This window comes from Mixophyes fleayi, chromosome 5 (genome assembly GCF_038048845.1).
Source record: "Mixophyes fleayi isolate aMixFle1 chromosome 5, aMixFle1.hap1, whole genome shotgun sequence".
Classification (NCBI taxonomy): domain Eukaryota; kingdom Metazoa; phylum Chordata; class Amphibia; order Anura; family Limnodynastidae; genus Mixophyes; species Mixophyes fleayi.
Genome location: NC_134406.1, coordinates 135,642,122 through 135,656,668, shown reverse-complemented (window position 1 = coordinate 135,656,668; position 14,547 = coordinate 135,642,122). Strand labels below are relative to the sequence as shown.

The window sequence follows — 14,547 nt, the reverse complement described above, 5'->3', positions numbered from 1 at the left end:
AATATCTAGTTACGGCACTGCTTCTTCTTATCACTATCAAGAACTGCTTCCACTGGTGCATGACTTGCCACAGAAGAGTTCATTAACAGTACTGTTTTCTTAGATGCCTTAAGCCCATTGTTAGATTGTTTTGTGGGGGCCCTAACAAACCAAGCACTTCAGTCATAAAAGTTGCACTCTGTCGCTGGAGCACTTGCAAAACTGTACATGTCTTTTTCAATATCTTACATAAAGGTGGGTGGGAGGGCCCAAGGACAATTCCATTTTGCACCACTCTTCTTTTCTGCCACTGCTGTGTGAAAATGTTTCCTAGATGTGCTATGAACTGCCGTGTGTTTGTGTCATTGTTCTGTCGCTTAGCTTCCAGCCAGCTCGCTGCAGTCTTTGTCCAAAAGTAGATGAAAATAATATTGTGATCTGTGAGGAGTTACTAATTGCCAGTCATTTCCAGTCAATTTTGGTTATTGAGGTTAATAATGTAGGAATAAAAAAAGAGCAAAATGATTTGATTTTAGCATACGTTGGCTATTTTTTCTAAAAAATCTAGATCCAAAATCAAAACACGGGGGTCAGTGAACATCTCTATTCTATTTATTGCTTGCCCCTGGAAAAGGTTATTATTATTATACTTTATTTCCATAGCGCCAATCGTATTGCACATCTGTGTACAGAGAATTTGTAACCATTCACATTGGAATCAAACTCCTAAGGGCTGTGAGAAGGCAATTTTAACCACTCTGTGATGCCACGGTGGCTGTGGACATATTCTCTCCACTGTTTGGTGTTTTGTCAATAATTGAGTGGGTGATTATTGGTTGATTGTAGGTAAGAGCGAAAGATAGTGTCCAAGTCTAAGGTCGGGTTTTCCATTTGCAAACAGTGGGCACTAAGATGTACCATTGAAATAGAGGATGCAAGGCATTTAAATTAGTTTTATTCAATTTTGTGATAAATTGACGTCTAACAATGAACTAGACATAAACCCGTCTGTTCAGCGTGTTCGGCGATTAAATTTCAAGTGGCGCTGCATTGTAAAGGGAAACTTTCCTTTACAATGCAGCGCCGCTTGAAATTTAAATCGCCGAACACGCAGGTGTTGAAGAACCCGCATGTTCATACATTTACCCCCTGGGGTGTTTGAGGAATGATAAAATTCTAACGATAATGCCATGAAAGGGTAGTAAGGAAAGCAGTTTTTTTAATCACTGGAGTTTAAGAATAAAGGACAAGAAACTGAAGCAAATAATGCAGAGAAAAATAAAACCTTATTGCAATATCCAGTGCAGTTGGAGAAGAAGTGCAGTATTAGGATGTAGTGGATGAAGATAATTTTATGGATATTGTTGAAGTTTATTAATTGGATGACGATGGTAATCAATAATTTCTCTACACTACAATCAGTTACTATGCGATTAATATACAACCTAATAATTATTGTAGCAACACGCAAATAGTTTAATGTATTTCTATCATTTAATATAAAATATAATGTGGCAGAAAGCTAATTAATGTTTCTATCATATTAATTGCACCATTTCCGGTATTATTTATGTAGTGTCCTCCCATTGCGATTGATAGTTATAATTAATATTACTGTTGTGCACCGAACAGCAATCCCAGAGATGTCATAAAATAATCAGTTTCTACAGGTATAGAGGTGGGAGCCTGAAGAAAGGACAATTGGCCACACATGGAAAGAGGACCCCCACTTCGCAGAACAATGATCAGAGGGATCAGCCAATGGGGCGTCGAGTTCTATGTAGGTCATGACCTATCAACCTATGAATGTGAACCTTAATACTGTAACTGTGTAAATTTGTGATGTCACTGCTTTTTATGACTGTATAGTGTAGAAATTGTTCACCTCTGGCTATGGAAACCAGAGTGTTCTGATAGAAGCATGTTGTTGTTGCCCACCGCTAAGGCGTATGGCATGAGATACTTTACCCTGTAATATATATTCTGAACAAAACTCTTGTGCCTCGGAACCACAGCGATCACATCGGAAAATCTTTATTTCATACGTTACATACATACATTGCAATATCTTCAGATGTTGTTCAATGTTTGTTCAAATGTGCTGTTTAATTGTATTTTCTTACACTTTGTGAGAAAAACACTTCGGGCCTGATTCATCTTCGAATGCAAAGTGAACGCAACTTGCGTTTAAAAAAAATGCATGTAACTTGTATGCATGTATGCCCAAATTCAAATACAAGTGGATCTCAAGATACATTTACATTTGAATTTGGGAATAAGTAATCTCTGGCCATTCATTAGCGTATGTAGACAAACAGACCAAACTGCAGGATATGCACATGCATATGTGCACTATTAAAGTCAAATCAGAATGCATGCAAAAAAATATTTTACAATATAAAATTTACAAATCTTAATACTACAATCATTAATAAAAATTTATCTTTTTTTGTATCGGAGAAACATAAATTAGGATGTTCTTAATGCTTATCTTATTGTACATAAAATGCATTTTATAGTTTCTCTTACTTGGAGACACATGTTCTGGCATGCATACGCATAGTCATCACTATAAATTGGCATTTACACCTCCTCTGTAGCCGGTGCAAATGATACAGCTAAAAAACACTTATTGAAGAGATGCACTGAACTTGTGTCAGTTTTGCTCAGACATGAATTACAGGCAATTGTGTTCACCGGTGAAAGTCCTGTTCTGGCGCATGCGCAGAGCTTTTTCACGCAAGATACAACAAGCAAATAGACTTACGCCCGAAGATAATGAGGCCCTTAGAGAATAAAACACGACTATTTCCCCTGACGCGTCAGTTTCCCTTATACTGAATGCTACGGTACAGTGAGGCTGATTTTAGAACAAGTTACATCTGTGCTAATTGGTCAGGTAGGAATTCAATTGCTGTGTCAGGCTAGATAAGAAACAGGCCAATATGGTGTAATAAACTATGCGTCAATGATAAACACTCTGACACAGGTAATTTGGCACACTGCCTTTAATAAAACTATAAACTGAACAGATATGAATGACTGATAGAACTGAGATGAACTGAGAGTATGAGTGTTGCAGTATTGCTTGATGTCACTCTAATTATTTAATTCAGACCATAGTCTTGAACTGCAAAATATAACACTGCTTTGTTTTTGATTTACAAAAGGAGGATAAAATACAATACCTTAAAAATTTGGACAAGTACTGACGGCTGCATGCTGACCAGGAGAAGACCCCATTATGTCCTGCCAATGTTGGTGACATTATATTGCCTTCCGACTTCTTGCACATGTTTCCCTCTCCATCATGGATCATGCCAAAACTGTAAATTAACATGCAAAACAAATTAATGTAAACATTAGCAGCAATTTGGGAATGTCATTTAAGCTGAAATGTTATTGCAATATTTTAATATGATCACTATAAGATATATTAACTTTATTTTTCTGTAAATACTCAGTAAAATGTTTCAGATGGATAGCTTATTTATCTGCATCATTAAATAAATGGAAGTTTTCATGCTGTTAGCTTTCAGGTACACTAAACGTAGTATGTGGCATAGACACAAACAGAAAATACATACTAAACCACCGAACTAGCATTAAATTACAGAATATTAGCTCCTTGTTTTAGTCAGAACAATATGCATTACAATGAAAATGTGTGTAATTTCCAAACTAACTAAACAGAGGTGGAAAAGGCTTACTTGTGACCCGATTCATGAGCAATGGTAAATGCCAGTGCAAGCCCGGTGTCCTCATTTACAGTACAGCTACGGTATTTACTGCACATACCACTTATTGGAGCAAACCCTGTGAAAAAAACAAGCATCTTACTGACCCAGAATTATCAGAGACGGCAACCTCCTGCAATGTCTTCCTGCATACAGGGCAAGAAAAATATGACCTTAATTACACAAGTTGCACAAGACTCCAAAATACACTGCAATATTCTGAATTGGACTAAGGAGTCACTTAATCTCTTGCTCACTTTTAGAAATAGGTGCTTTTAGCAAGAAGTATGTACAGTGTATTAAGTATATGAGTCAAAATGAGATGTAAGTGGCCTACGTTGAATCGGGCAATGACCAATGGTGCTTCTTGCCTTTAACAAACCAACAACATAAACAAATAACATTTCCTACACATTATGCGCATTTGACACCTCACATACATCATTTTCTCATTGTTATCGGTCACATTTTTAGAAATAACTTCTACTGACCAATACTGCAACCATGAAAAACATCTGAACTATTATTTTAAACTGCAACTATAATACTGATTTATAAGTAATTAATCCAATCCGGTTTGGTTTTCGGGTGTGACATATATGTTCGACAGTTACAAGATCAACACCGTAATATACACAGGGTTGGAAAGTCGACAATAACATTGTCAGTCTTATTAGGTCGACAATTGAATACTGCCTACTTTTCAAATGTCGACCTAATAATACTGTCGTCATCTGAATTGTCAACTAAATATTACTGTCGACATTTAACGTGCTGACCTAATACTGTCAATATTTGAATTGTTGACCGTCAACCGTATACCGATTATATGACTACTTGAATCCTCTTGAAATCTCTGTGACTTTAATGAAAGTACTCAACATCTGTTCTTGTGCCTTTATATGATCACTGAAATTTCTTATATAACCTAAATCTCACCACACTGTTTTCTGCTTTTCTTCTAAATCTTGATTTCCCCTTATTCTTGGTATACTGTACGGTGAGTGGAGTATTGGGAATGTTTTTTTGCTGAGTGCTGATTAAACCCATCAGTGCCCCACGTTTGCACCAACATGCAGAAATGAGATTTCATTTTGAGAGATGAGATTATTTTAAAATGAGATAAGGCATCCTTTAAGTGCTTGAATCAACCACTTGGTTTCTTTATAGGCAACTGGGCATGGGTGACTAGAGGCCTCCCCTCCTTGTGCGTGTACTTAAGTGTGCTACATGTATGATATCAATCTGTAATGTGAGGGGTGATATTTACATCATTAGGTTATGTAGTAGTCTCCTGTGCCTCTTTACTGATCAGTTCACTTTGTTCCCCTAAATATATTGCACTTTCTACGCTACTTTGATCTACATCGCCTTCAACGATGATGAAGGATACAGGTTGACTGTAATTTATATTTGATACAAACCATGAATTTGCTTGATTCATTATTTTATTGTAGCTCACTTGTGTTACTATTCATTTATATTGTTCAATAACATTTTTGTTTTGTTTGTGTTTTAAGGTATATGAGTATTTTCCAAATATTGATACCTTAATTAATACTGCTTATTTATACTTTATATATCTATTCAGTATTATATCTGTGACAATGATGCTTCTGTTGTTCTGTGCTCACTACTCTGGAATTGTTAACCAATTGTTAATGTTTTCTGTTTGAAAATGCAAATAAAAAGTTTTTTTTAGAAAATAAAAATTATAAAAGATAAAAATGAGATAAGAGTGCAGAGGAAGCATGTATAGGGACATTCATATTATTGTGGGTGTCTTAAAATCTCCTCACTCTCCTGATTAATTTAAGACATACATGAAGCAAGTTGAGCAGTGTTTTAGGAGGCATAAGGAAAGGAGGTACACAAGTGTTAGTAGGTTGTACTCTGAAGCAATGTTTTACTCTTTCCACCTTGCACATTTAAAGTTGCTCTCCAAACCTGAAAAACTAGATGCAAAATGATTTTTTGGGGGCAAGTGTGGAGATGGTGCCCGCCAAGATGCCTCCAGTTCCTGTGCCTGGCAAGAGGGTGAAGAAAGAAGAGAAATCTTACTTACCGGTCCGGCGATCCAGCGGTGAGTATACATCCTTCTTCTTTGCAGGTCCCGTCCGCAGAGGAAGGATGAGCCAATCAGGGCTCATCTTTCCCCGCTGGCCAATCAGCGGCCGGATACGCGAGCCAATCAGCGGCTAATGACGTCATGGTGGCACCATTTTCTCAGAAGAGAGTCGGCGGCGCGGAGGGAGAAGGACGTCCGGAGTGGAAGAAGACCAGCAGCGGAGATCGTCGGCGGGGAGCCCTTGTAAGGGCTGAGAGCGCCCCCGCCTCCAGAGAAGACAGAAGACCCGCGCCGAACGGGAGAAGAGACGCCGCCAGCTGGAGGGTCTGGAAGACCCGGAGAAAGAAGAGGAAGACGGCGTGGCAAGCTGAGATTCCTGCGCAGAGCAGGTAAGTTGACTCAGCGTTAAATTCGGGCACTAGGCCCGTGGCCACGTTCGGGCACAAGGCCCGTGGGACGGAGTAAATTAGGGGCACAAGGCCCAGGGACCTGGGCACTAGGCCCCTACGAGTTAGTGGGCCAGTAGGCCATAATACTTTTGATAAAGGGGACAAGCCCCTGTTAGTTAGGCAGGGGGCGTGAGAGCCCCAGGTACAAGGGCACAAGGCCCTTAGGTAGTTAGTGGCCTAGAGGCCATAGGAAGGTCACAGGGCCTGGTTAGGGGCTGATTGCCCATAGTCTTTTACGGGCACAAGGTCCTCAGTTAGTCAGGGAGGCCACAGGCCTCAGTAGGCAGGGGCTAGTGCCCCTAGGTAGCAGGGCACAAGGCCCTAGTTAGTGGGCTCAGAGCCCTGAGTTAGAGAGGGGGCTGAGGCCCATTAATCAGAGCACAAGGCTCTGTGAGTAGCTGGGCAGAGGCCCATGGTGTGAAGGGCAGACGGCCCTGGTGGTGGTGTGGTAGAGGCATGAGAGCGTCGTGAGTGTAGGCGCGGTCCTGTGTGAGGTGAGCACACGGAGTTAGGAGGTACAGTAGAGCGAGGCTCCTGTGGTGCTGTAGCAACCGGCTGGTTGGCTAGCAGCGGTGTGCTCTGGTAAGTACTGTATACTGCATTTATTTGGTCTGTGCGGCGAGTATTGTTTGTATTACTGTATTTTGGGGTGTGCTACATAATTGTGTCCAGGGGCAAGACGTCAGGCCCCCATTAAAGGTAGGCTCTTGTTCCTGTGTTTTCCTGTGTTAACCCGTGCTGTGGGGAACAAGTGTAGTTACCAGCGTACACATAGTCAGGGGAGAACACACGTAGTTTTCCCGTCCCTTAGGTCCCCGGGGTCACACTGGTTCCCAGAGGGGGTGGCTAAGTGAGTTGGTGGCAGTGCAGCACACCTTAAGGCAGTTCCAGGGGCGGACCGTGGTTCTGGTTGAGGGTCCCCAAGGCCGGTTCCATGCAGGTGGACCTGTGGCTCCGGACGTAAGGACACGTGTGAGATACCCGAGTACAGGCAGTCGGGCGGTTCAGTTTCGATCGGCTGTTCCGTGCGGCAGTCAGCCCACGGGTTAGTGGGCTGTGCCACTGAGCCTTAGCCGGGCTTGAAGCAACCGGTCCTTAGGGTCTGTGGGTGACCCCATAGTGAGGAGACAGTCTCCTTGGTTAGACCTGGGTGAGGGGGTTAGGAACCGCCCTCCGGTAGAGGAGCAGGAGAACAGGATCGTAAGTGGGAGTGTCCCGGTGAGTATCACGCTCGATTCCCCTTTCGGTTCGGCCCTCACCAGCAGTTGTGTGAGGTACTTGAGGTGGGACTAGTCCTGGTCTTAAGTGCCTGTAGTCCCCCGCGTCTTGGCAAGAGCAAAGTGAGGAGGCGGCAAGTGAGCTTGGACTGACCGTGTCCTCGTTCTTTGCCGTATTCTCGGACAGCCCTTACCTGGAAGGCACGGCCGTAATCTCTGTCTCTTTCTTAGAGGGACGTGGTTGGAGGTGACAAGGGTTGCGGCTGCGGATCTGCTGGGATCGGATCGCAGTTGGGATATCGGAGGCCGACTGGAGGTGACCATCGTTTACAAGGTAAGTTCTGTTGTGTTGCGTCTGTCCCTGTTTCCCCGCAGGGGGCGTTACACAAGTTTCAATGACTGTTAAATATGCACTTTGACAAGCACTAGCAAGATAAATTGGCGCACTTGTGTGCATAAACAGTAGTATGGTCCCGCACTTTTTATTGTCTTTAAATGACCCTAAATGTAGTCACATGTACAGGCCATCATTTCTTTACAATGTAATACTACCACACCACATGCATAGATCTGTAGGGACAGCAATGAGAGTTGAAATTGCTGAAAGGATTTACATTAATTTAAAATATATATATTACATGCTTATATATAAAATATTTAATTCTTAAACAGCTAAAATAAATGTAGAACATTATAGCTTGCTAATGTCATGAGCAGAAAACCAAAAATCTTGCAAAGAAAATCCTACCCAACGTGTCACAGGCTTCATTCTTCCAGGAACAGATGTCAAAACCAGTGAGCAGGATGGCGTGATCATGACGACTGCCATCTTTTCCCATTAGTCCAGATTGCCATTGGCAGAAACTGCTCAATGTGTGATCAGCATGATGGTTTATAACAAGTCCAGGCTGAAATAGAGATAAGATAGAGATATTTAGGTCTTCTTTATAGCTTTCCAGCTTTATCACTACAATAAAATAATGTACCCTAGAGTATGAATATAAGTGCATATTTTGCTATAAATGCAATATTATGTTAAATATACATACACATAACATTGAACAGTAAACATAAGTGTTGTCCTATAATGATTTATAAGCCAGCATCCAGTAAATTGATTATTAAATTATCAGGGGAAGTCATTGTACTTTTTGAATCTCAGAAAAATATATCTTGTATGTAAATTGCTCTAGATACTAATAATCAACTCATAATCCCCATTGTGCAAAGTATATGCCACCTAACAGCCAATAACCTACTAGTCTACTGTCGTAATTGTCTACAAAAACAACCTCAATAACCTGTAGCTAAATATTTTCTATATTGTTTCCTTAGATTCAATTATAATATGTGATTGTGAATAAATGAAATGATCCTTGGTGAGTAATTACCTATAGAGGGCGATGTTATCATTTTCACATGGATCCTATTTTTTGAAAATGTATCAGAATTTTGTGTCCTGAATAAAAATGCTCAGTTTGTGAACATTTACCTTAAAGGCTATACTAGCTATATGGTTGCATAAATAGAATTTAAGCACTGGTGCCCTCTAATTATAATGCTAATTGGGTCTGTCATACCCAGCCTAACAATAGCATCGTAATACAACAGTGAAATGATCTGATTCTGTGTAGGAAGAGGAATACTTTTGCTGGAGCAGGTACAACAGCTTTTTCTTCACTAGGAGCATACCTTACATTCTTTGCTGAGTGGTTTTAGAGAAAATTGCACTAATTAAAGTTAACACAGGTGTTTGATCAAAAGATACTCTTCCCTTGCTTTCTGGAGGTTGTCCAGAGTCTAAGCAGTAAAAAAAAAATAAAAAAAAAATGGAAAATAATTAAACTGCAACAGAATCACTGACTGTGTTTGAACATGAAGTGAGACTTTAAAAGTTAAAATTAATAACATTGCTGTCTGACCTGGCTAACACTGCTGAGCTAAGGACAATTCTACTTACCAAGTATTAAAAATAGCGATTTCTTCAGTCTACAATTCTGGATGCCCTGTTGTTTAGAGTAATGACTCACCAGTACATTTAATAAATGGACACATTTATTGTAAAGCAACTTCCCAAAAACAAAAATCATTCTATTACATATACAGATAAATGAATGCATGTACATTTTTTTTAAAATATCAGCTAATTGCACTGCTTATAATAAACAAAATAATCAAAGGAAGTTTAAAGATATACTGTAATGAGAATACACTATTTTGTACTTCCTGACATGGGTCTTCTGAACTGTGCTATGTTGTTTCCATTACAGATGATCTTTTTGTAACATCATGCCAATTTTTGGTGTGTTGATTGCAAGAGCTATCAACAAAAGTCAAGTTAAAACATTAAGAGCAGCTGCAGATGTTTCCTTCACAATAAGCTTTAAACAGATCTGTTGATCTTTGTATTGTGAAAAATCAGGGGAAAATGTAATTTTGTGAAAAAACTGGCAACATAGAATACAAATGATAATCTACAAAATTATGTTTCTTAAATATTAAAAATGGAACATTTATAAGATAGCTATGTTGATCTTAGAGCGACTCTTGCTAGCACAATTGCTGGACTGAAATTATACATATACAGTGTAAGCATTTACAAGTAAAATATCACAAGATGCATGTTAGACTAACTACATTTTATTAGATACACAGCATGTGTTGCATTCTAGTTTTAACCTGTAATGTTGATTCTGCTTTTTCAAATGCTGCTGTATGAGGTCTGCCTTTAGTCAGTGAACAAGCTGCTTCATATTCATTAGTAGCAGCTAGAGCTGTGCTACTCCCAAACATGTTAAACATGATAATGACAGAGGGGCTCAGGTATAGTTGGACTTACATCTGTACTATTGAGTAAAATGTGCATTTGAATACTTTGCACCAAAAACTATGATAATTATAATGCATATGCATGACAGCTGTATGCAGATTTAGTTGCATCTTATGGTTATGCCTTGGCAGAATGGGAGAGGGAATGGGCGGGCAAGCTTAAGCCGAGTATAGTAAAGGTCATGCAACTAAATTGGAGGTAGACCTGGACGCATATGCATAAATCTCTGTCAAGTGCTGCATCTATTGAGGGTGCTTAAGGTCTAATGAGAAGCACTGATGATGACACAATCTACAGCACTGGCTAGCTGCTTCTGATTGGCTAATTGCATACTGACCTTCCCATCGATAGTACTCTATTCATTAGTGTGGCTGCTATATTATATGAAGTTGTGTTCGACTATTCGCATTACTTAACTGATATTTCTCTTTGGAATGCTGCAGGAAAAAAAAAAAACAATTTGATTCTTAAAGGGGAAAATAAAATATTTGTATTTAATTATATGTAAAAAAAATTACATTTATTAATAAACACTGTCCAGGACTACTTCCCTTTGTGTATATGACATGTATTATATTGTGCACAAATAGGGCAATGTGACTCCCACATGCAACTGTTAAGCCACATCTCTATGCTACTGGTCATGCGTGCATACACACTTCCACATTTGCCAGACATCGTTGACGCAATGATTGTGATTTTTAAGAAGTTTAGAAAACCAAATCAACAGATGGCATGTGTTTTGGTATGACAAAACATGATCGTGGGAGCGTACTCACTCTTGCAATATCTGAACAAGTGGTCATGAATCATGTGATCTGCACAATAATTGCACGTATGTGTACCCATCATTATGGTCAGCAGATCTATGCTTGTGTAAGTGAAAAATAAGAATACATTTTTTACAGTTTTTAAATGTTCCAATTGGCAGCTGCCAGCTTTCATGTGATCCCATATTGAACTTCTACAGAGATATAAAGTAACTGTGTCACTGTTAAATGGCCTTTCAGCTATTCTGTCAGAAGCATAGGGATCACAGTCTAACAATACTGGCTGATAAATTATCAAATCCACAACTTCTTTACCTGGTTTGTAGATTGCACTATGTGCATGGCAGGTTGTGTGTCATTTATGCAAGTAGAATGGTGTATTTCCAATGTATCTTTCGCATAATTATTGTTTCATATTGCTGGGAGTTATAACCTCCAATCTTGCTACTGGTGAAATACTACAGTTTTTGCCATTGAAAGTTGTTAGGTACTCAAAAGGTTGTTTTTATTTGTTCTTGATCTTTAAGTTAAAAAGAGAGTCTGGTTTTTCAGCACTCTGCTTAAAATTTTTCATTTGTTAAAGTGCAAGTTCTGTTGACCTATATATCTGTTTTTACTGAGTATACTTGGGACCTGTTAACCTATTTTACAGTATGGATTACTTCATTTTTATCTGATTCATTAAGGAAAGAAAAGCAAAGCAAAAAAAATTAGTAATTTTGAACCTTGGCAAAACCATGTTGCATTGGAGGGGGAGACAAATTTAAAATGTGAGGACAGATTTATAATTGGAGCAGAGCATATCCAAGATCACACAGAGACCAGAGACTGGAAACTGAATGTGATGGTCTGCAAGGAGTTACCACTAGACAGTGAAGATGACACACAGGATGCAATAGTCTGCGGACAAATACACAGGAGATACTGAACACAGGATGTGAACTTTGGGTGCTGTCTTAACAAAGCCGAGTCAGGGGTCACCGGAAGAGATGCCAAAACTGAGGGACAGGCAGAGGTGAAAACCAGGAAGTCAAACTAGATAACTCACAGGAGAACCAGCAGAGATCAAGGCAACAGATGAACTGGCAAGGATTGCTGGGGGAAGGCAGTCTTTATAGGCCAGGGAGTAACGAGCTTAGCTCTGGCAGGTAGGAGAGTAGTCCAAGTACCACAGTGGCCCCTTTGGTGAAACAGTGGTACTGCAGGCAGGATACATATAAATGCAAAAGTGCGACATAGCACTTGGCAGACAGGAGCTGCAGGAGGCAGATCCTGACAGTACCCTCCCCCCTTCCTTTAAGGACGGATTCCAGACATCTAAATTACCAGGAATGGTCAAAAAGTCATAGTCCAGAACTGGGAATGTAGCAGAGAAATCCTTATCCAAGGGCGGAAAAGGTATGGGAACCACAACCAAGGTATGCAGAGACCCCAAAGCCACACTTCTATTCTTTTTACCTCTCTTTTTCTGACTTTTAGAAGGTTGCTGGAAATGGAGCGAAGAAAAAGATCTCAAAATTGGAGTAGCCGGAGATAAAGAAAGTGGCATTAGATTTGGCAAGTGCTGGAGCAAATTCTTTGATCAGTGCTTCAGTACATAGCAGCAAATCAAAACAGGATGAGATCTTTGGTTTCAGTGAAGGGGCTTGCTCATTCCAAAGCTTTAAGTGTAAAGTTGGATAACAGGTAAAATATTTGTTTTTGTTGGGTATCTAGGAGGTCGGGTACAGAGGAAAAATAAGTTATACAAATTTTATAAAGGGTATTAAATTGCCAGATGACCTCAATGAAGGTAGGTGGTCGGAAGTCTGAAACAGAAGATGAATTTGAGGCCTTGGCAACCTTGGATGATGGTGTAGTCGGATCCTTGGGAGGAGAATTGGGTTCAGAACATGGGTCCCCCCAGCTGTGATGGCAATAGGGCTCTCTAAATTGTCCATAGACGAAGTGAGAAAGTTCAAACTGGGCAGGCCACCTGGAAGGAGGCCCGGAACGGTCAGACCGCTTGGAAGGAGGCCCGGACCGGTTGGACCCTTTGGAAGGAGGCCATTATTTAGAGAGGCTGCTTGCACTGATTCAGCAGCATACAAATTTGGTTGTTCCCTGGGTGGATCCATTTCTGGGCAAATATATCTTGATTCCACCTTATTGCAAAGTACAGTCTCTGGAGGATGTACTGCAGTGATAACTTTCTCACTGGGAAAAAGATTGATCACTCAAGAGCTAATATTGGAGCAAGAAGAACTTGGAACGGAGATGGGAAGTTGTTAAGCACCTTAATTAGCAAAGTAGAGATTTGAGAAATTTGAGAGGGGAGTTGAAGAATGTCCACCTGGAACATCTGGAAGAGGGGAATTTCAGAAGAAATAGTAGCCATAGCTTTTAGACGTTGAACAGAGTTAATAAATAAATACCCTGGAAATCCTCAGAACAAGGGAGTAAAGCGTGCAACTGCAGGTTCAATTTTATGGCCAGTTCATACTGTCAGGATTACCAATATAAAAACCACTGAGGAAATGCAAGTGGAACAAAGTGGTTTGTATTTAACACGGGTTACACAGGTAAATTATGTAATAAATAGTAAGGCATGAAAAGTCATCATTGTATGACCATTATAGCAAGGCGATGACACACAGGGTGCAATAGTCTGCCGACCGATACAAAGGAGATACTGTAAACAGGATGTGAACGGTCATAAAGCAAAGTCAGGGGTCACAGGAAGAGATGACCAAATAAAAAGAAATCTGTCTCACCAGAATAAATAAGTTAGGGTTATAGAGGATAAACCAGATACTCGTTAATCAAACTAATGCACTGAAAATAACAAATTACGTATCTTCAGGAGGGGCTACCAACATACATAAACTGTCGTGTGCTGAAAAGAAAAAAAAAGTATGTATATGTTATGGCCACCAGTGCAGCATAAACTCCTAGAACAGGTAGAAGAGGTATTCACCTTTAGCAGCCACCTTTCCCGTAGAGAGTGGTTATGCTCACATGTACTCAGATGCCCCCAGGTCTTATGCTCAGAGTAGTATAAATTTATGCATGCACGGCAGCGCCCAGGTATAGGAGGTTGCACATGAAGTAGCGGCAGGCCAGAAGTCAGCGGACTGGACAGGTCACCAGAGGGTATGTCAGGTACAGGCAGAAGAGTCAAGGTCACAGGCACAGGTTCGGGATCCAGGGACAGGCAATAGGTCAGGGTCACTAGCAGAGGTTCAGAATCCGGGTTCAGGCAATTATTAAAGTAATTCTATCATTTTCAAATAAGCATTGCAAAGGCAATTGTATTGTGTTTCCAACGCACAAAGTGATTTATTTTAGCAGATGTAAATAGTTAACAGTTCAATACATTATTATATTATGATACAGTACAGTACAGCCAATACCAAAAGATACATACATACCGCTGCGCTTGCATGCGCTTCGCTGCGCCCCCACGGGTACCAGTGGACAGTAGTTCATCCTTGAATACTGTGGTCAGAGAAGACTGA

General features: G+C 40.2%; 1 protein-coding gene across 1 annotated transcript in view; it reads right to left on the bottom strand.

Annotated features, from left to right (window-relative positions):
- Positions 1 to 14,547, bottom strand: part of ADAMTS16 (ADAM metallopeptidase with thrombospondin type 1 motif 16) — a 377,420-nt gene that overhangs the window by 219,364 nt on the left and 143,509 nt on the right. Inside the window, exons 7-9 of the mRNA XM_075212833.1 lie at positions 8,199 to 8,358; positions 3,690 to 3,795; positions 3,168 to 3,305 (exon numbers count right to left, since the gene is read on the bottom strand). Coding sequence (XP_075068934.1) covers positions 3,168 to 3,305; positions 3,690 to 3,795; positions 8,199 to 8,358 — 404 coding nt within the window. The remainder of the gene's footprint in view (positions 1 to 3,167; positions 3,306 to 3,689; positions 3,796 to 8,198; positions 8,359 to 14,547) is intronic.